Genomic DNA, 22,693 nt, shown 5'->3' with positions numbered 1-22,693 from the left:
AATAGATAGATAGCAGTAGGTAGGTAGGTAGGTAAGGTAGGTAGGTAGAGATAGATAGATAGATAGATAGATAGATAGATAGATAGATAGATAGATAGATAGATAGAGAGAGATAGAGAGATAGAGAGATAGAGAGATAGAGATAGAGAGATAGAGAGATAGAGATAGATAGATAGATAGATAGATAGATAGATAGATAGATAGATAGATAGATAAAAGATAGATAGCAATAGATAGCGATAGATAGGTAGGTAGGCAGGTAGGTAGAGATAGATAGCAATATAGATAGATAATGATAGATAGATAGAAATAGATGGGAGAGAGAAGATAGATAGACAGACAGATAGATGTATATGATACGTATGTGTGTATATATGTAGGGTAAGTAAGGAATTTCACTTCAGCCACACGGGTGGAAAAAAATCAAGCAAGCTTTATTTATTTACTAAATTGATGTTAAATATAATTATATTTAAATTAAATATACATTTGCATTTTAATTTATTCAAAAGGCGTACATCAGCCTCACGAGTAACAGTTCTCCGGGGCTAAATAACTAATAATGGTGGAAAAAATAATTCTGCCACTAATTTCACTGGAAATAACATCTGCCAAGGCTTTGTTCTCCTCGTGCCTTCGTGGGGACGGGGAAGTATGGTGCTAAAAGTTTCGTACAAACATTGGAAACTGCAGTTATAGAGAGGGCTCACTTTGGGGATAGAAGAAACCCCCTTTCAAGTGCCATGTCAGGAAAAATCTGTTGAAGAAGGGAAATTGTAACCCAATGATGGTTTGTTTCAAACTCTGTTCTGTGAAACCTTCAAAGGAGTTTGATGAAAATTTGGTAGGTTTCAATTCAGACACAACAGATTTCCCATCACAACAGATTTGCCTCTAGATCAGAAATTCAAGGATATATATATATATATTTAAATTAACTAACAGCTTCTGCGGCCTGAAAGAGTTTGAAATGCATTTGTAATATATTTGGAGGATATTCACATCTCAAAGGATCTCTATATAGTACAGGGCAGTCCCCGACTTAACAACCAGAGTTGAGCCCCAAATTTCCGTTGCTAAGTGAGACACCGGTGAAGTGAGTGTTGCCCCATTTTACGACCTTCCTTGCCAGAGTTGTTAAGCAAATCGCTGGAGCTGTTAAGCTAGCCACACGGTTGTTCAGCGAGTCTGGCTTCCTCGTTGACTTTTCTCGTCAGAAGGTCGCAAAACGGGATCACGTGACAAGGGGACACTGCAACCGTCATAAATATGAATCCGTTGCCAAGCGTCTGAATTTCAATCACGTGACCATGGGGGGGGAGGGGATGCTGCAACGGTCATTAAGTGTGAAAAAGAGTCCTGGGTGACTTTTTTTCAGTGCTGTTGTAACTTCAAACGGTCACTAAACAACTACTTGTATTATCTACAGCTCTCTTGGCCAGGACTGACGTCCTGAAGCTAAAAAAACACATCTGGTCCATCCCAAAACTTTAATTCTCCAGAATTGGATGCTAAACTATTATTTTTTAAAAGGTAAAGCAGAAGCATAGTGGAAAACAGGGTGCCAGTTAATTCCATGAAAATAAAACACGGTGTTGCACATTGAAATTAAATCAGATTATTAACTGGCTCTGCCTAATAATTCCTTTGACCTTCAAACCATCGCTACATCTACCATCTGTCTTGAATTTTAGCCCAGAATCTGGGGAGGCCAGTTGCAAACCTTTAATCTAATCCAAGTTTGTTAATGTCAGCCTTTCCTGGAGGAAAGCAAAATCCATTTACCCTGGATTAAGTGAAGAGTTAGTTACTCAGACCATCTGTGACCTGAACATAGCTATGGACATTAGACTCCCACCTGGGCGTTAAGGAGAAGATGGGATTTGAAGAGACAGCTGCAAATCACTTTGTTATTTTTTTTTTTTCTCTCTCTCACGGTGATCGTATCTCAACTTTTTAGAAACTTAGCACACACACACAAACGCCAGGGAGACGGGGAGCTCTGAGAAATCTGCTTTTTCCTCATTATTGGTTCTGCTGCTTTTTCCTCCTAACCATGGCTGTGCCGACGCCAACGAACAGGCCAGCCAAGCCTGCGATGGTCGCCCCCACAAAGAAATCTCGGACCTGCAAGGTGGGAAAAAATAATGACAGGTAAAGATTTGAATCAGAATCACTCCAGGAGGAAGGATATTGCAAAATCTCCATTCCCTCCCCACTCCAGGGGAAGGATACTGCAAAATTTCCATTCCCACCCCACTCCTGGGGAAAGGATACTGCAAAATCTCCATTCCCACCCCACTCCAGGGAAAGGATACTGCAAAATCCCCATTCCCTCCCCACTGCTGGGGAAAGGATACTGCAAAATCTCCATTCCCACCCCACTCCAGGGGAAGGATACTGCAAAATCCCCATTCCCACCCCACTCCAGGGGAAGGATACTGCAAAATCCCCATTCCCTCCCCACTCCTGGGGAAAGGATACTGCAAAATCTCCATTCCCTCCCCACTCCTGGCAGAAGGATACTGCAAAATCTCCATTCCCTCCCCACTCCAGGGGAAGGATACTGCAAAATCCCCATTCTCTCCCCACTCCTGGGGAAAGGATACTGCAAAATCCCCATTCCCTCCCCACTCCTGGGGAAAGGATACTGCAAAATCTCCATTCCCACCCCACTCCTGGGGAAAGGATACTGCAAAATCTCCATTCCCACCCCACTCCAGGGGAAGGATACTGCAAAATCTCCATTCCCACCCCACTCCAGGGGAAGGTTACTGCAAAATCCCCATTCCCTCCCCACTCCTGGGGAAAGGATATTGCAAAATCTTCATTCCCACCCTACTCCGCGGCAGCCAGAGGTGGTATTTGCCTGTTCTCCAAACTACTCAAAATTTCCACTACCGGTTCTCCAGAATTTGTCAGAACCTGCTGGATTCCACCCCTGGTCATAACTCACTTTTTTTCAGTGCCACTGTAACCTTGAGGACTAGTTGTATAATAATATATGCCTCATATGGCAAACGCAGGAAAGTTAACGGGAGGCGTTTACACACGAGGATTCTCCAAAGGCTTGCAAACCTGCAAAAAAAAAGACACACACCCCACCCCAATTTTGTCCAGAAAAACCACGAAGGGTTCCCCCTTACTTGATCGCTCCTGGCCACGCCGTAGCGCAGTTCGGTGACGAAGTGCTCACAATTCTCACTGGTGATTTTATAATCCAGTTCTTGGCCCACCTTCTCTTCAGCCAGCTGGATAATCTTGTTGACGGGCAGTGGGGTATATTTGGAATCGTGTTTGTTGTTGACCCGGTATCGGTCGTGGCCCACCACTTCCAAGAGCCGTTCCTTCTTCACCCAGGCCTTGTTGGTGAGGGTGGACATGAGGCTGGCGCAACCAGCTCCGGCAAGTTCACCTTGAAGGGTGGAAAGAAAGAGTAGGATGGTCATTCATGGAAAGTAGTATGATCTAGGGCATGTTCTTCCTGAGACAGTAAAAAAGCACACAATTAGTCTCCAAAGCCCTCTTTTTTTTTATTTCAACGGCTGTGAATTACGTTCATTCACAGCCCATGCTGAATCACCAAGAGTTTGTAAAGAGCCCGACAGAAGTCTGCCACAGTCCTTTGGAATAAGGCTGATCAGCACCCACCTTTATCTCCCTTGACACGCTGCCAAAGGCCTAATTGGCAATTAGCTTTGCAAGGACGCACGGAGCACAGAGTCAAAACGGAGCTTCAGAATTTAAACCAGCCAGAACGAACAAAGTTGCTTCCTGCAAAGGCTCACATGCCTTTGAAATGGAGATGAGCAGCGCCCCCTAGAGTCAGGAACGACTAGCACATATGTGCGAGGGGAACCTTTACCTTTACAACTAAATAAACCAGCATATTTTTTAAAAAATGGGTATACTACAGTCATATGATGACTGCTTTATAACTGCACTGACGTACGATAGAAATCCATTTTTTCAGTGCCGATGTCATTTCGAACACTCACCAAACGAATGGTTGTAAATCAAGGACTACCTACATCCTGGCTAACATTGCTCAATTTCCCAGGGTTAGAATCGTGGTTAAAATGCAGAGGAGCAAAACCAATGTCATTTGGCCACCCACCCAAAAGAGCCTTCCTTACTTGGCGGAGCGAGATGGATCACATAACCGTTCCCCACGTAGATCGCCCAATGCTGGTAAGCCAAGCGGAAGATTTCTATCAAGTCCCCGAGTTCCAGATCAACCTGTGAATAGAAGAAGACAATGGGAGCAAAAGAATCAGGATCACGCGTCAAGTCCCAGTTAAGAAGGTTTATTGCTCGAGAAACTAACTAAGAAAAGAATCAACCTAGAACAGTGATGGCTAACCTTTTTGCCATCGCGTGCCAAAAGGGGGGGAGCGCGGGGGGGGGGTCATACGCACACGTCCCCACATCCATAATTCTATGTGGCCCGCCCCTCCCTGTACTCCCCCCAATTTTGGCACGTGATGGCCCAGTGGGCCTGGTAGGCCCATTTTTTGCTCTCCCCAGGCTCCAGAGCCTTTCTAGGAGCCTGGGGAGGGCAAAAACAGCCTTCCCCACCCCGGAGGCTGGAAACAGTGTGTTTCCTGACTTCTGGTCAGCCCAGAAGGCCCAAAAATCTGCGTGCGCCGGAGCTGAGCTCGCGTGCCCATTGATACAGCTCCACGTGCCACCTGTGGCACTCGTGCAGTAGGTTCGCCATCACGGACCTAGAACGAAGGAGAAAATTCTTAACAGTGAGAACAATTAACCAGTGGAGCAATCTGCCTTCGGAAGTTGTGCGTGCTCCATCACTGGAGGCTTTTAAGAAATAGGAGCCATTTATTCAGCAATAGTACAATTCTCCTGAGAGAGCAGGGGGTTGAACTAGATGACCTTCAAAGTCCCTTTCCAGCTCTGTTAGTGTTACTACCCTGTTTCCCCAAAAATAAGACCTCCCCGGATAATAAGCCCAATTGGGCTTTTGAGCGCATAGGCTAAAATAAGGTCCCCCTGAAAACAAGCCCTCCCAAAAATAAACCTTCCCCCCCAAAATAAGCCCTCCCCAAAAATATTTAAATGCATGCTCATCCGGTCCCCACCATTTTCTCTGCTTAAGGGTTAGGAAGACAGAGCTGGAAATCAGGTAAGACAGCAAGAGGAGCCCCGTCTTGCTCCACGCACCCCAAAATAATAAGACCTCCCCGAAAATAAGGCCAAGCGCTTATTTCGGGGTTCAAAAAAAATATAAGACAGGGTCTTATTTTCAGGGAAACACATTAGTTGTTTAATAATAAATTGGTGCTAGATAAGGGTCAACAGAACTCAAGAGAGGCTGGAGTTAAAAGGCTATTTATGGGAACATCATGATTCTAGGGTAATGACGCGTTTGCCTCCGCCTCCCCCATCTCTGCCTCTTTTTCTCCTACACAAGACCATGAATGCAAAACAAAATAGAAAACCAACGCTTTAAAAATAAACCTCCCAGCTAAGGGCATCTGAGAAAGAAAAGAACATCTATAAGAGCTAGAAAACACACACAAAAAAAACAACAACTCCGTCACCGGATAATCCAGGCTAAAGAAGGGGCATTCCAGAACAGTGGACAAATGTTTCTTTTATTCAAAAGCCCTACTGCTTTGGACGCTGATGGAGATTCATGGAAAACCCATTGTTCCTTAGCATTGCAAATTATCGTTCCATTGTTTGCGGTGTTTTTTCTTACCCTTCACACTCTTTGCAAATTGTTGTTCCCCCCCCCCCACATAAAACAGAGAAAGTGTTCCTATCAGCAGTTCGTTTTAATCGTTCTCTTGAATGGTCCTAAGTGTTCTTGAAGGATTTTTGCAGCCCGAGAACATCCTTATCTGTTAAAAAAATGTTTTTCCCCCCTAGCCACGCAACCTCCGTATGCAACCGACAATTATTTGTGGCTCTTGTTGTGCTTGTTATTACAGATGCTGAATCAATTCCAGGGCTTCTCTCGTGTCCTGCAGGGAACTTTCTCCTTTATTGATTAGTTTTTCCAGCAATTCATTATTTACAAGCAGCTAATCCGAAGGAGCACATCATATTAGGTGTAGACAGCATCAGATTCCCCAATTTCTGCTAAAGGTTAGTGTTTCAAAATGTTTGAGCAATCAATTATAAATCCGATGCTCGGAGCGGTTTTTTTTGTTTTAATGAAGGAAAATAATGTCAAAAACTAACCTTAGGAGATACGCGCACACATGCATACAAATATTCTCCTCCGCTCCCTAAAAATGTTGGGCAAATCTGTGTTACGGGGAGTTCTCGACATACAACGGTTCCTTTTAGTGACAGTTCAAAGTTACAACGGCACTGAAAAAAGCGACTTAGGACTGTTTTTCACACTTTATGACCATGGGAATATCCCTGTGGGTGTTCGTGTGATTGAAATTCAGATGCTTGGCGACTGACTCTAGTTATGATGGTTTGCAGGGTCCTGAGGTCAGGTGATTCCTTTTGTGACTTTCCAACAAGAAAGCCAGATTCGCTTAACAACCGTGTCCCTAACTTAATAACCACAGTGATTCGCTTAACAACTGTGGCAAGAAAGGTTGTAAAACGGGGCAAAATTTCACATAACAAACGTCTCACACTTAGCGACAGAAATTTTGGGCTCAATTTTGATCCCAAGTTGAGGAACACCTGTACTGCGGGGTTGAGTCCACTTGCCGAATTGAAGGTTTTACAGATAGTCCTCAGCTTACAACCATTCATTTAGCGACCGTTCAAAGTTGCAACAGCACTGAAAAAAATGACTTATAACCAGTCCTCGCACTTATGACTATCCCCATAGTCACGTGATCAAAATTCGGGCACTTGGCATGTATGTACAATAATTCATATGATCACCAGCTGTGACCTCCCCAGCCAGTTTCCGACATACGAGGATCATTTTAACAACTGCCCCATTCACACAACAACTACCGCGATTTGCTTAACAACTCTCTTTAACAAACGCACCTTTGCTTAGCCACGGAAATTCTGATATCCCGATTGTGGTTTTAAGTCGAGGAATGCCTCTACTCCAACAGGAAACAAACCTTGTTGGATAAAAATGTTTTGAGATAAATCCCAGTTTAGGCGCTTCTCCAAAAAAGCAATTGGACTTTCTTCTTTGTCCTTTTTTTCCTTGAAAACGTTTTGCTTCTCATCTAAGAAGCTTCTTCGGTTCTTGGATAAGAAGCAAAACATTTTCAAGGGGGGGGAAACCCCCCAAAAGTCCAGTTTCCTTTTGAAAAGGGGTAACCATGAACCTGGATGTTTGAGCAGCTCCATAATTATTTAGGTAAGGTTATTTTCCATGGTTCAAGAATCCACCAGATATTCACTTCTCTGTTTCTCTTTGGCAAACATGACATAGTGAAACTGAAAACATGATGAAACTTTGATCTCAGCCAGCTAATTCTCTCTCTCTCACACACACACACACACACACAAACACAAAAATACTTCAATAAACAACAGCTCAAATCGTGCCCACAAAGCAGGATTTTGAAATGCCCACAAAGATTCAAATACTTCGCTTAATCCTCCAGGGAAAGGTTGAAGGCAAACGAGGTCCAGGCAGAAAAAGAACATCATGGCTTCAAAATCTAAGGGACTGACCGGTTTGAACAAAACTGAAGCAGCCCTTTTTCATGCAGCTGTTGATAAAAATAGGATCGCCAACGTCCGATGACGGATATGGCACAAGAAGAAAAAAGAAGAAGGGCTGATTTTTATCACATAAATTTGTTGCAGGAAAGAAACGGAAGCAGGTTTAATTGGAGGAGGTGGATTGAGATATTTTTTTGGTCAATTTTAACAGGTGTGGATTGCAACACCTAGCATGCTGGTGGATGAATTTTTTGTCCATCTACAGGTAGACCTCAACAGTTCATTTAGTGACTGTTCACTGAAAAAAGTGACTTATGACCGGGGTTTTTTTTTTCTTCACACAACTGTGGCAGCAACCCAGGTGTGAAATGCTCTGAAATCTGCTACCAGTTTACCGGTAGTTAAAAAAATGCTTAAAAAGTAAAAAAAAAAAAAAAAATTCCAAAGATCAGCTGTCGATCGTCAGAACTTTTGTTTTAACTTTTTTAAGCATTTTAAACTGCCGGTTCGGGCAAACCGGACTGAGCCAGGAGCATTTCACCCCTGCAGCAACCCCATGGTCATGTGATCAAAATTGAGACACTTGGCAACTGATTCATATTTATGACAATTGCTGTGTACCAAATGCAACCGAAAGAAACTCATTTGTACCACAAAGAGCTGTACACAAAGACGCGCAAACACTGCTTCTAGTTCTCCCTTACTGCAGATTCCTTGCCCACAAAAGGCCCTGAATCTGTGGGAAGAAATGGCTGCATTCACACAACACTTTCCGTTTCGTTTCTGAAATCTCCCCATTTTGGGGATTGTGCATTACGAGCTGAGTGGTAGTAAATTAATCCACTTGGCTTGGCTTGGCCAGATCTAACCCATCTACCCAAATCTTTACTTAAAACAAATCTGACTAACCAATTTTGACCTGACTTGCTCTGTATGAACTCAACTGTTCCTTCTTTGCTTTACTGTAACACAACTGTTGTTGTGTTACAACTCTTGATACTTCCAACCAAGCAAGTCACAGGATCTTATTCCGCATTTCCAACAAAGCAAAACAACAGATGTTTATGACACCTGCATAAAACCTCATGGGGACACACTTATGCATACAAGACGAAAGCCTTAGGAACTTTATTTTCAACTTATCTTCATATGATCGCACATATTGCCTTCTGCCATTTTAAACAGTTAGGATACAGAAAATAGCTACCTTTCCAATTTATTTATTTTTTAAAAAACTAAGCTACCCAAATTTATGCCCATCGTAATATTTTTTTTACAACAAAGTTTTTATTTTTATGTTAAAATAACCAAACAATACAAAATGAATTATTATACATCATTTCCCCCCCAAATCCCCCCTCCCCAACTCCCCCCGACTTCCCAGAGCAAAAACAGGATATAGCATTTAATAAACATAAGCTAAAATATACTAACTTCTACAGAATTCAAAACTCTCTCACGCTCGTTAACTCCCCCTTTAAGAATTCTACTTCAACCTTCCGTTTATAAATTCTTATCACATTTCACATTTATAAAGAAAAAAAAAACTATAATCTTAATTTAAGCATTTTAAAATCTCTCACTTCAATATTTTAAAACTACAATAAAGTTCAAAAAGTTATCCAACTTTAGTTAAACCTTTTAACATCATAAACGAATCTCCCAAATATAACCAATCTTTCTTTCTTTCTATATATTTTCCCCTCCTTCATACATTAAGAAAACATTCTCCAAAATATAAGTTTCAAAACTTTCAAGAAGTTATCCATCATGCCCATCGTAATATTGAAGCACCTTTAAGTTCCATAAATTAGTGAGCTGGCTGGGTAAAAAGTGAAACTTTTTAAAATCGTATTGATTTGAGCTGGCTTTTATGAGAAACCGAAAGAGAAAATTCTCGTCCGTAACCTCCTTGTCAAATATGCAAGAGTATTTATGAACTTTTTTTTCTCGTGTAGTTTTTTGTTTTCATTTCCAAAGTTAAAATACAAACTTCAAAAGGAAACAAGAGCAAAGCTAAAGCAAAGTTTGACAAAGGGAAAAAACTACATAAAAAAGGAATTAAAAAAAAAAAGCATACACATAGATTCTCCCTCCTGGTTGAATATGGATAAATATATTTCAACAACAGTAGTTTTTTCTCCCCCGTGCAAAGCAGGTCCACAATTTATGAACTTCTGATTTTTGCACAATTTTAAAGCCACCCTCTTTCTCTCTTCTGTTTTCTTACCTCGTCCATGCTGGATATGTCACTGTTTGTATCTCTGCTAGCTGCAGCTTTGACTTTTTCACCAAGATAGGACACACAAACACACCCAAAAAAAAACCCCACACGAACAACTGTTCTTTTAGAAGCTGCCTGAACAGAACTAACAATTTGGAATAATCAGGATGGAAAGTGGAAGTGGGAGAGCTGAGTTGGCTCTGGAAAGCATCACATGGAAAAATTGACGCAGTCCAATAAGAGACAACTGGACAATGAGTGATTTTCCAATTGGATGGCTAGGCTTCAAAGAGAAATGTTGCTGCCATGGGTGTGGGGTATCAGATATCAGCTCTTAAAGCACCAAGGCTCAACCATTTCCTCCGATTAACCAGGAAACACAATCAAACTTCCTGCCTCCTGGTAGCAGCTTCATTAGAAGTTTAGCCTGCAAAAAAAGCCAGCCAGTATTTATTTGGCTTATACTAGAAAAGGAGAACCCCTACAACAATTGAAACAGAGCTTTGAACCTATTGCGCAATATACATTGTCTCTGATTAACCCAGAAAAGTTGTGTTGGTCTTATTAAATCCACAACAATACAGTAGTGGCCAAAGTTGTGGGAACCTTTTGGGGAAAGTGTATTTTTGAGGTTTGATGGCTAATAACACTTTTTTTTTTTTTTTTTTTTTGGAGTTTCAAGAGAATCCTATTCCACTGCTGGAATGGCCTGGGAATAGCCCAGACCTTCACCCAATTGGAAATCTATGGAGCCGACTCAAGCAACTTTGTTAGTCAGAAGCAACCCAGCAATAAAACCCAGTTAATAGAAGCCATCCTTCAATCTTGGTTTCACTTTAGAACAGCTGCAGAACTCAAAGACTTGGTTCCCTCCATGGGAAGACGTTGTAAGGCCGTCATTCATTCTAAAGGTTACCCAACTATTAACTGACATGGTGACCATTTTTGTCTATCTTGTTTTTTCTACGTGTTTCGCTTTTCTTCTTTATATTGTAACTGCTACTCTAATAGCAAATCCTTCCTAAAAGTTACTGCATTACATTCTGGATTAAATTATCATTCCATTGATATATTAATTTTATGGTACTACTCCCCCCCCAAAAAAGTGGTGTTATTAGCTAGTTTTAGAAAACACACTTTTGCCAAAAGGTTTCCACAATTTTGGCCACTACTGTACACGTAGTCCTCGATTTACGGCCACAATTGGAACTAGGATTTCCATTGCTGAGCAAAGCCACGGTTAAGAGATTCACACCCGATTTGATGACTTTTGGCCATGGTTGTTAACTGAATCACTGGGGTGAAGTGACTCATGCAGTCGTTAAGTGAATCATGGGGTTGTGGCATGCAATCCTGTTTTGGGACCGTCTGACAAGAAGAGTCAACGGGGAAGCCAGATTCGCTTCAACGACCGTGTGACTAACTCAACAACTTCAGCGATTCCCTTAACAACGGTGGCAAGAAAAGGCGTAACATGGGGCACAACTCACTTAGCAAATGTCTCACTTAGCAATGGAAATGTTTGGGGTCAATTGTGGTTGTAAGTCGAGGGCTGCCTGTTCAGTTACAGACCAGCATAATAAAATAATGTGGATCACTTTGGTTGAAAAAGGCAGAAAATGGATGCAGTTCTACACGTTTTTTCTGGACTCCTTTATTCAATTTGATCACTTACCAGATTGGAAAGCTTTGCTTTGATGATTTTAGGAATCGAGTTCTTCTTGTGGTCCATGTTACCATGTGCTACTGTACAGCCACGACCTGAGACATTAATTAAACCAAAACGTCAATCATTCTGACAAGCCAGGAACACTCATATCCATTTGAGCCCGTATCCCTTTCGTTTCAAGCCTCTCTATCCAGTCTAAAGCTTTCTCAGTCTAATTTCCAGAATCGTAAAACAAAAAAGGCAAAATAGCGATCACAAAAGACACGATGTGAAAGATATAAACAAAAAGTAAATGTTTCTGAGGACAAAGTATCCTAAGCACTTTTCTTTTTTTTTTGATCAAAGCCAACAAACCATGGTTTGATTATTGTGGGCCACTCAGAGTTATGGAAAGTTGGGCAGCATACAAGTTTAACAAGTCATTATTATTATTACTACTACTACTACTACTATTACTACTACTACTACTATTATTATTATTATTATTATTATATTATTATTATTATTATCTTTATTCATTAAATATGAAACTCAGTCAACTGAACATCTCTCTCTCACTCACCCTCTTTCTCACTTTCTCTTTCTCTCTCTCTTTCTCTTTCTCTTTCTCTTTCTCTCTCTTTTTCTCTTTCTTTCTCTCTTTCTCTCACTTTCTCTCTTTCTCTCTTTCTCTCTCTCTCTTTCTTTCACTCACTTTCTCACCCTTTCTCTCTCTTTCTTTCTGTCTCTCTCTTTCTCTTTCTCTGTCTCTCTCTTTCTCTTTCTTTCTCTCTCTCTCTTTCTCTCTTTCTTTCTTTCTCTCTTTCTCTCATTCAGGGTGATGATATTCTTATCAACTCCACACCAAACTCAGTGGGGGAGGTGGGTTTTGCCTGAATTTGCAGGCAACACAGGTGTTGCTCAGTTCCTTGCGTCATCCAGAGCTCCGTACCTTTGGAAACCAAAGCCTGATTGTGTAGTTTTTTGCTTTTTGTCAACGCAGCCGCGTTGCCCGTCTTGACCGCCCCAGAGGCTGCCTTGGTGGGCATCCCCGGCTGGTCTCCCTTGGCGTTCACATGTGGCGCGTGGAGGAGACCACTTCGTGCTCCTCTCATCGTGGCGTTGGGAGGTCTTGACAGCTGCTTCTCAGTAACACTCAAGGTTTGTGGGCCGTGTCCCTCCGAAGTTTGGGCCGGGCCCACCAAGGCCCTGCTGGTTTTCTGCTTGGCATTGCCTTGTGGAGAAGCCACCGGTTTTGCTTCATTGTCCTCTGTCCAACATAGCTTCTTCCCGACTAAATTTGGATGCTCTGTGGACTTGCCAGCGTCCTTCTTCAAGGGGGCCTCTTTGTGAGTGGGGGGCAACCTGCTTTGGGGGGCTTTGGTGAGTGGCTTGGGATCTTTAGAGCCTTCCAGGGCCGGTGGCTTATTTACAGCCTGCTTCTTGCCTGTCGGCAACCTAAGAGGAACAGAGGTTGACGCCTTCATGATGCCCCCCTCGGCGGGCAGGGTCTTGGGTGGGTGGGCAGCGTTCTGGCAGGATCCGCGATCACAGAACCAAACAAAGAAGTCAGACATGGCACTAGCCCGGCTGGGTCTCCTGTCCCCTGGCCTGGCAGCTGCTGAGGATCCTGAATGGATTATGACAAGGGGCATCTCCTGGCAACGGGGTCTTATGACCCCCTCTGTCCCTCCCTTTTGCTTGGCATCCCTGGATTGGGCCAGGTTAGCCCCCACCCCAAGCCTTATAAAAGAAGTCAGTGGAAGGGGTCAGTCTTGACCTGTGTCCTTAGTTGCTATGTGGTGGACAGAAATTAAATGAGTGAAGTCAAGAGCTGCTGCAAATAAGGAATGGAATGGAATGGAATGGAATGGAATGGAATGGAATAGAATAGAATAGAATAGAATAGAATAGAATAGAATAGAATAGAATAGAATAGAATAGAATAGAATAGAATAGAATAGGAGATGAGATGAGATGAGATGAGATGAGATGAGATGAGAAGAGAAGAGAAGAGAAGAGAAGAGAAGAGAAGAGAAGAGAAGAGAAGAGAAGATGGGGTAGAGTAGGGTAGGTAGGGTAGAGTAGAGTAGAATAGAATAGAATAGAATAGAATAGAATAGAATAGAAAATAGAAGAAAATAGAAGAGAGAAGAGAAAAGAGAAAAGAAGAGAGAAAATAAGAGTAAAATAGAATAAAATAAATAGAATAGAATAGAATAGAATAGAATAGAATAGAATAGAATAGAATAGAATAGAATAGAATAGAATAGAATAGAATAGAATAGAATAATCATAGGGTAGATGGGACCTTGGAGGTCTTCTAGTCCAACCTCCTGCCCAAGGCACGAGACCTGGCTTATAGCATCCCGGATAAATACTGTTTAAAAAAATTAAAAATAATAACACAAAAGAAAATAAAAGCACCTGGAAACAAACCAAACAAATATACTTGGAGGAAACAAAAGCAATGAACCTCCCTATACCCATACACACACAGTCACACACACACACACGCAAAAACACACAAGAGGATGCCAAATCCCGACTCCAAAGTGAAGCTACAATTCAGCAACCAAGTCCTGTTGCTTGCTAGTTTTCTCCCTCTCTCTCTCTCTCTCTCTCTTGTCACTTAGGGGGGAAAAAAAAAAAACACACACACACACAGGGTCTTATTTTAGAACTTTCCTGACTGGTGGAAAATCAAACGCTGGAAACAAGGGCCTTGCTTTGCCCCCCCCCCCCCCAATCCCATGCTTGCTCTCCTGCATCCCCCATCCGGAAGAATTGAGAAAGCAGCAGAGAAACAGGAAATTGCACTGAATTAGTCATTTTATTCGGCACAGAGCCCCATAAAATAAATTAATAAAAAAAGAAGCAAACCTTTTTCCGGCTGAAGCCAACCAGCAAGTCAGCTGGGATTTTGACACATCAGCTGATAAAAGGTTGAAGGGAAGGACAGGCAGCCTGGCTCCTCCCTTCTGAGTCCTTGGGAAATATGCCAATTTTTTTCCCTCTGCTTCTAAAAGCAACCGAGAATTGGCGTTGCTGCCCCCTGCTGGAGAAACGTTGCTCCACATCTGGTTAACATCTGCATGGCAATCTATATCCAATGTAGAATTATAGGGCTGGAAGGGACCGTGGAGGTCTTCTAGTCCAACCCTCTGCTTATGCAGGAGACTCTAGTACCAGGGGTGAAATCCAGCAGGTTCTGGAGAAACCGGTAGCGGAAATTTTGAATAGTTCGGAGAACCGGCAAATGCCACCTCTGGCTGGCCCCAGAGTGGGGTGGGAATGGGGATTTTGCAGTATCCTTCTCCTGGAGTGGGGTGGGAATGGGGATTTTGCAGTATCCTTCCCCTAGAGTGGGGTGGGAATGGGGATTTTGCAATATCCTTCCCCCAAGAATGGGGATTTTGCAGTATCCTTCCCCTGGAGTGGGGAAGGAATGGAGATTTTACAGTATCCTCCTGGAGTGGGGTGGGAATGGAGATTTCGCAGTATCCTTTTCCTGGAGTGGGGTGGGAATGGAGATTTTGCAGTATCCTTCCCCTGGAGTGGGGAGGGAATGGAGATTTCGCAGTATCCTTCCCCTGGAGTGGGCTGGGAATGGGGATTTTGCAGTATCCTTCCCCTGCAAAAGGAGATTTTGCAGTATCCTTCCCCAGGAGTGGGGTGGGAATGGAGATTTTGCAGTATCCTTCCCCTGCCACACCCACCAAATCACGCCCACCAAGCCACACCATGCCCACCAAGCCACGCCCACAGAACCGGTAGTAAAGAAATTTGGATTTCACCACTGACCCAGACGGCACACTGTTTAAGGGAAGATGGAGTGTTTATAGTTCTTTTAAAAAATAAAAACTTTTTTTAAAAAAAGAAAGAAAGAAAGAAAGAAAGAAAGAAACTGGAGAGGAGAGCACCAAGCATAGATTTTTCTTGTGAGAAACGCTTATCTCAAGAAAAAGGAAGAGAAGATGGAGAGAGAGAGAGAGAGAGAGAGAGAGAGACAAAGAGGAAGAAGGCAAACAAATAATATTGGAAAAAGTGAATTCTCAGTGACTCTTCCTTGAAGCCAGGTTAAAGTTCTCCTTGCTAGATCTTCAGACTAACAGCAGGACCAAAGCTGCTGACATTCCTATCAATGCCACATCCCGGATCTGCAAATTGAAGAGAAAGACAATCAGCAAAGATTTTTCTTTGGTGCAAGAAAAGATCAGGTTACCTAATCCTGAGAAAGGTCAAGACAAACACTCACTTGGTCACTCCGGGCCACGTCGTAGCGCAGGGAGTTGGAAAAATGCTCACAGTTCTGGCTGGTGATTTTATATTCCACTGTTTTGCCCTCCAGACCGTTTGCAATAGAGATAATCTGATCTGGGGTGCGGACAGTATATCTGGAATCGTGCTTGTTGCTGACACGGTAGCGGTCTGTCCCTACCACGTCGGACAGCTTTTCCTTCTTCACCATTGCTGTGTTGGCCCAGAGCGACTTGCAGCTGGCAGCGCCAGCTCCTGCACATTCACCTTCAGAAGGAAAGAGACGGTGTGATGGCCAGGAAGGAAAGAGTCCGTGCCCCAGAAATTCATACCCGTAGAAGAGAATTTGTGTAGGGTTAAACAACTATAGAGGTTTTCTCAAAACGTGGTTGTTCTCTTGAAGGGCCAAGTAGGTAACAACATCAGTGCTAGAAGGGAGAGGGGTTTGCAGAGAAGAGGAGGAGGAGGAGGAGGAAGAGGAGGGGGAGGAGGAGGAGGAGGAGGAGGAGGAGGAGGAGGAGGAGGAGGAGGAGGAGGAGGAGGAGGAGGAGGAGGAGAACGACTATGGGATCCTTGGTGCTCTCTCAGTTTGGTTGTTTTCTTGTAGAGCGTTCATTGCCCACTACAGTTAATCCTCAACTTGGGATCAGAATTTAATATTTGTAATCAAGGCGGGTTGTTGAATGAATCACTCCTGGTTTTGCAAGTTTTCTTTGCCGCTATTGTTAAGCAAATCATGGCAGTTCTTAAGTGAATCACATGGTCATTAAGCAAATCCAGCTTCCCTACTGATCTTGCTTGTCGGAAGCTGGCCGCGAAGGTCCCCAATGGCAATCAGGAAACCCCAAGTTGGTTGCCAAGTGCCCGAATTTTGATCATGTGATTGTGTGGATGCCACCACGGTCCTAAGTCCAAAGATTGGCTGTAAGTCTTTTTTTTCCCAGTGCTGTTGTAACTTTGAATGCTTGCTAAACGAATGGTTGTAAGTCAAGGACTACCTGTACTGAAACAGGTATAAACGGGAGAAGGGCGGTATAAAAATTTAATAAATGAATGAATGAATGAATGAATGACTGAATGACTGAATGAAACACACTGAAAAATCACCAAGTACTGCCATAGACTAAGAGCCGTGGTGGCGCAGTGGTTAGAATGCAGTATTGCAAGCTAATTCTGCCGACTGCCAACAGTTCGATCCTGACTGGCTCGAGATTGACTCAGCCTTCTGTCCTTCTGAGGTCCATAAAATGAGGACCCAGACTGTTGGGGGGCAAGAGGCTGACTCTGTAAACCGCTTAGAGAGGGCTGTAAAAGTACTGTGAAGCGGTATATAAGTCTGCTATTGCTGTTGCCCTTCCTTCCTTCCTTCCTTCCTTCCTTCCTTCCTTCCTTCCTTCCTTCCTTCCTCCTTCCCGGCCTGCATAGTGGTTAGAATGCAGGCTAATTCTGCCAACTGTGAACAGTTCAATCCTCACCGGCTCAATTTTGACTCAGCCTTTCATCCTTCCGAGGTCAGTAAAATGAGGACCCAATTATTGGGGGCAGTAGGCTAACTCTGTAAACTGCTTACAGAGAGCTGTGAATCACTATGAAGCAGTATATACCATATTTTTCAGAGTATAAGACGCACCTACCTTTTTTTGGTGAGGAAAACAAGAAAAAGATGCCTCTGCATCCCAGCAATTTTGGCTCATTGCAGCAAACAGCCTGCTTTACTTTCATTTTCATTTTCAGCATAGCTTGATTAGAAAAAAATATATTCTCCCAGCAATTTACCTCCTTGCAGCAAGCAGCAGAGGCCCGCGCAAAACAGCTGAGAGCAAAACAGCTGAGAGTTGGGAGGCCGATCCAATCAACTTGTGCTAATCAGGCTGTGCTGAAGCTGAAAGGAGCTGTTTCTTCTTGATGCTTGCTGCAAGGAGGTAAATTGCTGGGAGGCAGAGGCCAAAGGGTGGGGGCCAGTGGGTGGGTGGGGCTACCTTCAGTGTATAAGACGCACCTAAATTTTCACCCCCTTTTAGGAGGGAAAAAGGTGTGTCTTACACTCCGAAAAATACAGTAAATCTTAGTGCTATTGCTACATACTGCAATAAAGGTTGGGATGGCTAATTTTCTGTCTCGGTCCTGCTCTTCAGAAGTTCATAGCAGCTCAGCCAGAACCGAAGGACAGGTCTATCCTTAAATCCTCGCCCCAAATTAATATGGCAGCTCAGATACAAACATTACAAACATTCACATGGGAAGTTGAGTGTCAAAGCCAACCCAGTTTCTTACTTGGCGGAGCCAAATGGACAACTTCACCCAAACCAACGTAGACTGCCCAGTGTTGATATCCCTTCCGGAAGATCTCGATCAAGTCTCCAGGCTCCAGGTCCACCTACAAGGAAAGGAAGGCCAGGTTCCAGAGAAACCAGCTGTTTCTGCAACACACCCACCCTGCCAGTATCTACAATAAACCGGCATACAGATGCACACAACCTCAACGGGCCATTAAAGCAGAACCCAAGTCTACATGCCATCATGCAAGCAAGGCAGGAAGTTGAAAAAATTTGCATAACGTTGTGATGCAACCTACCGTAGAATCAGAAGAAGAACAGAAGAACAGAGTTGGAAGGGACCTTGGAGGTCTTCTAGTCCAACCCCCTGCTTCAGCAGCAGACCCTAGACCATTTCAGACAAGTAGCTATCCAATCACTTCTTAAAATCCTCCAGTGATGGAGCACCCACGACTTCTGGAGGCAAGTCGTTTCAGTGGGTTGTTGGTTCTCACCGTCAAATTTTAAAAGCTAAAAGTCTGTAGGGACGATCTTTTGAATCCTTCCATGCCCCACCGTCCTGTCAGAGGGGAAGAAGCTTCTTGAAATGAGAAGCGAAACGTCTTCAAAAGGAAAAAAAAAACAGGAAAACTCCAGTTGTCTCTTGAAAAAGCACCGGATGGCTGAGAATCTCTACAGACTTTTAGCTACACAATTTGGGATGGACACCCGTGGAAGGGTGTGGGAGGAGGAATGGATTTCCAGAGGAAAAATTGCAGACTACAGGAACCATTTGCACCACTCAGGTGATTCCAAGGACACAGATAAACCTCCAAGTGGCCTCAACGACCCTCTAAAAGGATGCAAAGGACCAGCAAGGAGTATAAATCCTTCCATTCCCCACCATCCAGTCAGAGCTGAAGAAGCTTCTTGAAATGAGAAGCAAAACATCTTCAAAAGAAAAAGACAAGAAAAGTTCAGTTGGCTCCCGAAACAAGCACCGTTCGGGCCCTCTCTAAAACTCAGCAACCAACATCTCACATCCTGCCTCTAAGATACATAAAGATTAAAGAACTCGGACAAAGTACAATCCCCCAAGGGAGTCATAAAACACACCCCAACACCTGCACAACCACACAAATACACACAGCTTCCCTTTCAAACGCCTTTTTTGCTTTCGCTCTCCATTTTGAGGCTTCAGTCCCATACATTTACCTCGCCTGTCCAGGATGTTTTGTTGGTCATATTTATGCCAGCTGCAGTTTTGTCCTTCTCAGGAATCTGGAGAAAGGGAAATTCCTGAGTGACCGAGAAATTGGGAGTTTTGAAGAGATACCCAAACAGGATCTGTTTCCTGGAGGATCCTCTCTTAAGGCAATTAACGGTATCCAGCAAAAGTGACAGTAGAGCTAACATAAGTAGAAACTTATGTTAACTCTTAAAAACTTAACTCTAGAAAGTAAGAGTTAACATAAGTTTAACAAAGTTTAGCAAACTTTGCTAAAACAGTGCCAGAGTGGAAGTTTTTGTAGATGCTGCCACGTGTAACTTCCACGAGAGCAAAAGCGATTTCTAGTTCCGATTTCCTAGCAATGACCCTCTTGACAGTTAAACTCCTGGATATTCTGGAAGGGGAAATGCAGAAAAGCTTGCGATATATCGTATTACACATACTAACGGCAAGTAGAATTGTGAAAGCAGAAGATCGGAAACAATTAGACACCCCTCTGGATCAAATCATAATAAATAGATAGATAGATAGATAGATAGAGAGAGAGAGAGAGAGAGAGAGATAGAGATAGAGATAGATAGACAGATAGATAGAGATAGATATATCTATATATAGATATATAGATATAGATATATAGATATAGATATACACGAATGTGCAGAGATGCACAGATTATCTATGGAAATGAAGGAGAGGGAGGACACCGAGTAGTATTTAATATGGAATAAATGGTATTCCTTTTAAAAAAAAAAAAAAAATTATTGTGATTTTTCCTTTTCCAAAACTCTAATACAAAATCAACTTCCTTATAAACATGGTATTCCTGGCTGGAGAGTAAACATAAAACTTAAGGGATGTTTTTGTTATGCGATCGAATTGTAAATAGAAATCAAGATTAATTTAAATAAAGATGTAAGTTTAAGAGAGAGATATTTAGAAGTAGAATTTGGGTAGAGGTTAAATAGGTTAGAGATACCGATGCAAGAAAAGTTGTTATTAGGATTGAAATTTTGAAACCTGGGCAGCTCACCGTTCAAAAACATCTATTACAATTGAAATCTTTAAACCAGATTAACTTCATGCTGGTGCTTCGCTCAGAACTCTTGACTCGGAGAGGGACGGGGAAGACTTTTTGAACTCTGGGGAAGCCAAGGAAAGTTCTCCTTTTTTGGTCACCAAGCGTGGGAATGAACCAATGACTCATTTGGGTGACTGTAACTTGAGATGGCTCGTTTTTTATTCTTAAAAAATACAGAACAAATCTCTCTCTCTCACATGCTTCCATTTGGCTGACTGGCAATTTCTGGTGGGTTTTTTTTGCTAATTTCTAGCGCAAAAAAAAAAAAAGACCCATTCATTGGTGAAGTGTTCTCATTTACCAATGGTTAACAACTTCCGCATCACATGACATACTTAATGACCTCCACAACTTATGACCGTTCAGCTCAATTCCGGTTGTAAGCCGAGGACTACTTGTATAGGTAGTCGCTTTGCAAAAAGCACACGAAAGAAAGGCATACGCGCACAATTTCGGTATACAGGTAGTCCTCGACTTACGACAGTCCATTTAGAGACCGTTCGAAGTGACAATGGCACTGAAAAAAGTGAGTAATGACCACTGGTGAAATCCAATTTTTTTTAATACCGGTTCTGTGGGTGTGGCTTGGTGGGCGTGGTGTGGCTTGGTGGGGGTGGCTGGGGAAGGATACTGCAAAATGTCCATTCTCATCCCACTCCAGGGGAAGGATACTGCAAAATCCCCATTCCCTCCCTATTCCTGGGGGAAGGATATTGCAGAATCTCCATTGCCATCCCACTCTGGGGCCAGCCAGAGGTGGTATTTGCCGGTTCTTCGAACTACTCAAAGTTTCCACTACCGGTTCTCCAGAACTGGTCAGAACCTGCTGAAACCCATCTCTGTTCCCAGCACACATTTCCTTAAAGGACACAGGCACCCTACAAAGATGGTATGACTCACAAGTGCCAAAAGTTAGCAAACACCTTGCACATCCTAGATGGGGATTATGGAGATTGTAATCCACCCCCTCCCCCATCCTTCCTAATTTTGGACCGTTCCCAGAATCCCACTAACAAGGGTCTTAAATAAACCTTGCAGTCCAAATGCACACTTCATGGGTTTAGTTAGGGGTTGGCTGGACTGCAATTCCCAGAATTCCCCAGCTCCCAGAGCCTAATGGAATTCTGGGAGTTCCAGTCCCAACACAGCCATAGAGCCCCAAGGAGGATGGACCTTCTCATCACTTAAGATAATGTGACAATTTGGAAAAGGGAACGTGGAAAAGGGGGGTGAGGGGAAAGAAAGAAGAGCATAAGAATAATGTACAATTATGATGGTAATATTGATAAGACAGAATAAATCTGAAAAGAAATTGAAAGAAAGGATATACTATTAGAATACAGGAGTTGCTCGGATACCAGACAAGGAGAATAGTCCACAGCAAAGAAGACAGAAAGGAGAGAGGGTAGGAAGAGGAGAGGGAGGGAGGGAGAGGAAAGGAAGAAAGGGAAAAGGAGAGGAAGGAAGGGCAGGGGACAGGAGTAGGAGAGAAGGTGAGAAGGGGGAAAAGAAGAGAGGAGTGGGGGAAAGGAAGGGGAAGTAGGATGAGGTAGGAGAGGAGGAAGGAGAAAGTAGGAGAGGAGAGGAGGCTGGGAAGGGAAAGAATGAAGAAGGTTTGTTGTGAAAAGAGGGAAGAAAGGATAGAAGAGCAACCCCGAATGCAATTAAAATGTCTTATTTAAAATGCTTTAAGATATGTGTGTGTGTGTGTGTGTGTGTGTGTGTGTGTGTCTTCCTAAATTTTGCTTAAAAATTTCTTATTTAAAATGTCTTATTTAAAATGCTTTAAGATATGTGTGTGTGTGTGTGTGTGTGTGTGTGTGTGTGTCTTCCTAAATTTTGCTTAAAATATATATATATATATATATATATATATATATAAAAAATGTCTTTGGTTATTCGCGTTTTCTCCCATGTAAAATTGGAGGTGTCTTGGCAACGTTTCGACGAAGTCTCATTCGTCATCTTCAGGCTGGTGTTTTCGGCTTCGTGCTTCTAGGAGCAATGTGAGATCGCAGAATAAAGGAAGAAACAGCTGCGATCTCACATTGCTCCTAGAAGCACGAAGCCGAAAACACCAGCCTGAAGATGACGAATGAGACTTCGTCGAAACGTCGCCAAGACACCTCCAATTTTATGTGGGAAAAAACCCGAATAACCAAAGACCTACATACAAACACCCGCGAAAACCTCCGAAAACAAATATGTGTAAGAAAATGTACATTTTATATGTATAAAATATAAAACTGAAAAAACTTTTTTAAAAAAAGATAACGTGGCAATGCTGATTTTCTCTTAGCTATTTTGATAAAAAAAAACCTGAGACTGGGACTTCAAGAAATTTCTCTAAGTGTCCGAAGACCGCACTTACTTG

General features: G+C 42.8%; 2 protein-coding genes across 4 annotated transcripts; both read right to left on the bottom strand.

Annotated features, from left to right (window-relative positions):
- Positions 1-1,896: 1,896 nt before the first annotated feature.
- Positions 1,897-14,481, bottom strand: LOC117670759 (phospholipase A and acyltransferase 3-like). Of its 3 annotated transcripts, none has more exons than XM_087880913.1 (5): positions 14,379-14,481; positions 11,523-11,608; positions 4,137-4,239; positions 3,147-3,415; positions 1,897-2,127 (listed from the first exon to the last, which is right to left on the bottom strand). In XM_087880913.1, the coding sequence occupies exons 2-5, from the start codon at positions 11,577-11,579 to the stop codon at positions 2,026-2,028; spliced, it is 531 nt and encodes a 176-aa protein (XP_087737039.1). In that variant the 5' UTR covers positions 11,580-11,608; positions 14,379-14,481; the 3' UTR covers positions 1,897-2,025. The 3 variants fall into 3 exon arrangements, with proteins under 3 accessions (XP_087737039.1, XP_034282062.3, XP_087737040.1); XM_034426171.3 differs by lacking the exon at positions 14,379-14,481 and adding an exon at positions 12,448-13,247; XM_087880914.1 differs by lacking the exons at positions 11,523-11,608; positions 14,379-14,481 and adding an exon at positions 9,854-10,029.
- Positions 14,482-15,314: 833 nt separating this feature from the next.
- Positions 15,315-19,832, bottom strand: LOC117659047 (phospholipase A and acyltransferase 3-like). Its single transcript, XM_060682349.2, has 4 exons — positions 19,226-19,832; positions 18,030-18,132; positions 15,754-16,022; positions 15,315-15,655 (listed from the first exon to the last, which is right to left on the bottom strand). Exons 1-4 carry the CDS (start codon positions 19,424-19,426, stop codon positions 15,599-15,601), a joined length of 630 nt encoding a protein of 209 aa, XP_060538332.2. The 5' UTR covers positions 19,427-19,832; the 3' UTR covers positions 15,315-15,598.
- Between the last annotated feature and the right edge of the window lie 2,861 nt (positions 19,833-22,693).

Source organism: Pantherophis guttatus, chromosome 18 (assembly GCF_059756535.1).
Source record: "Pantherophis guttatus breed Tessera chromosome 18, ASM5975653v1, whole genome shotgun sequence".
In the NCBI taxonomy this organism is placed as follows: Eukaryota; Metazoa; Chordata; class Lepidosauria; order Squamata; family Colubridae; genus Pantherophis; species Pantherophis guttatus.
Note: the sequence above shows the minus strand (reverse complement) of the source record. Positions and strands in the feature narration are given on the sequence as shown.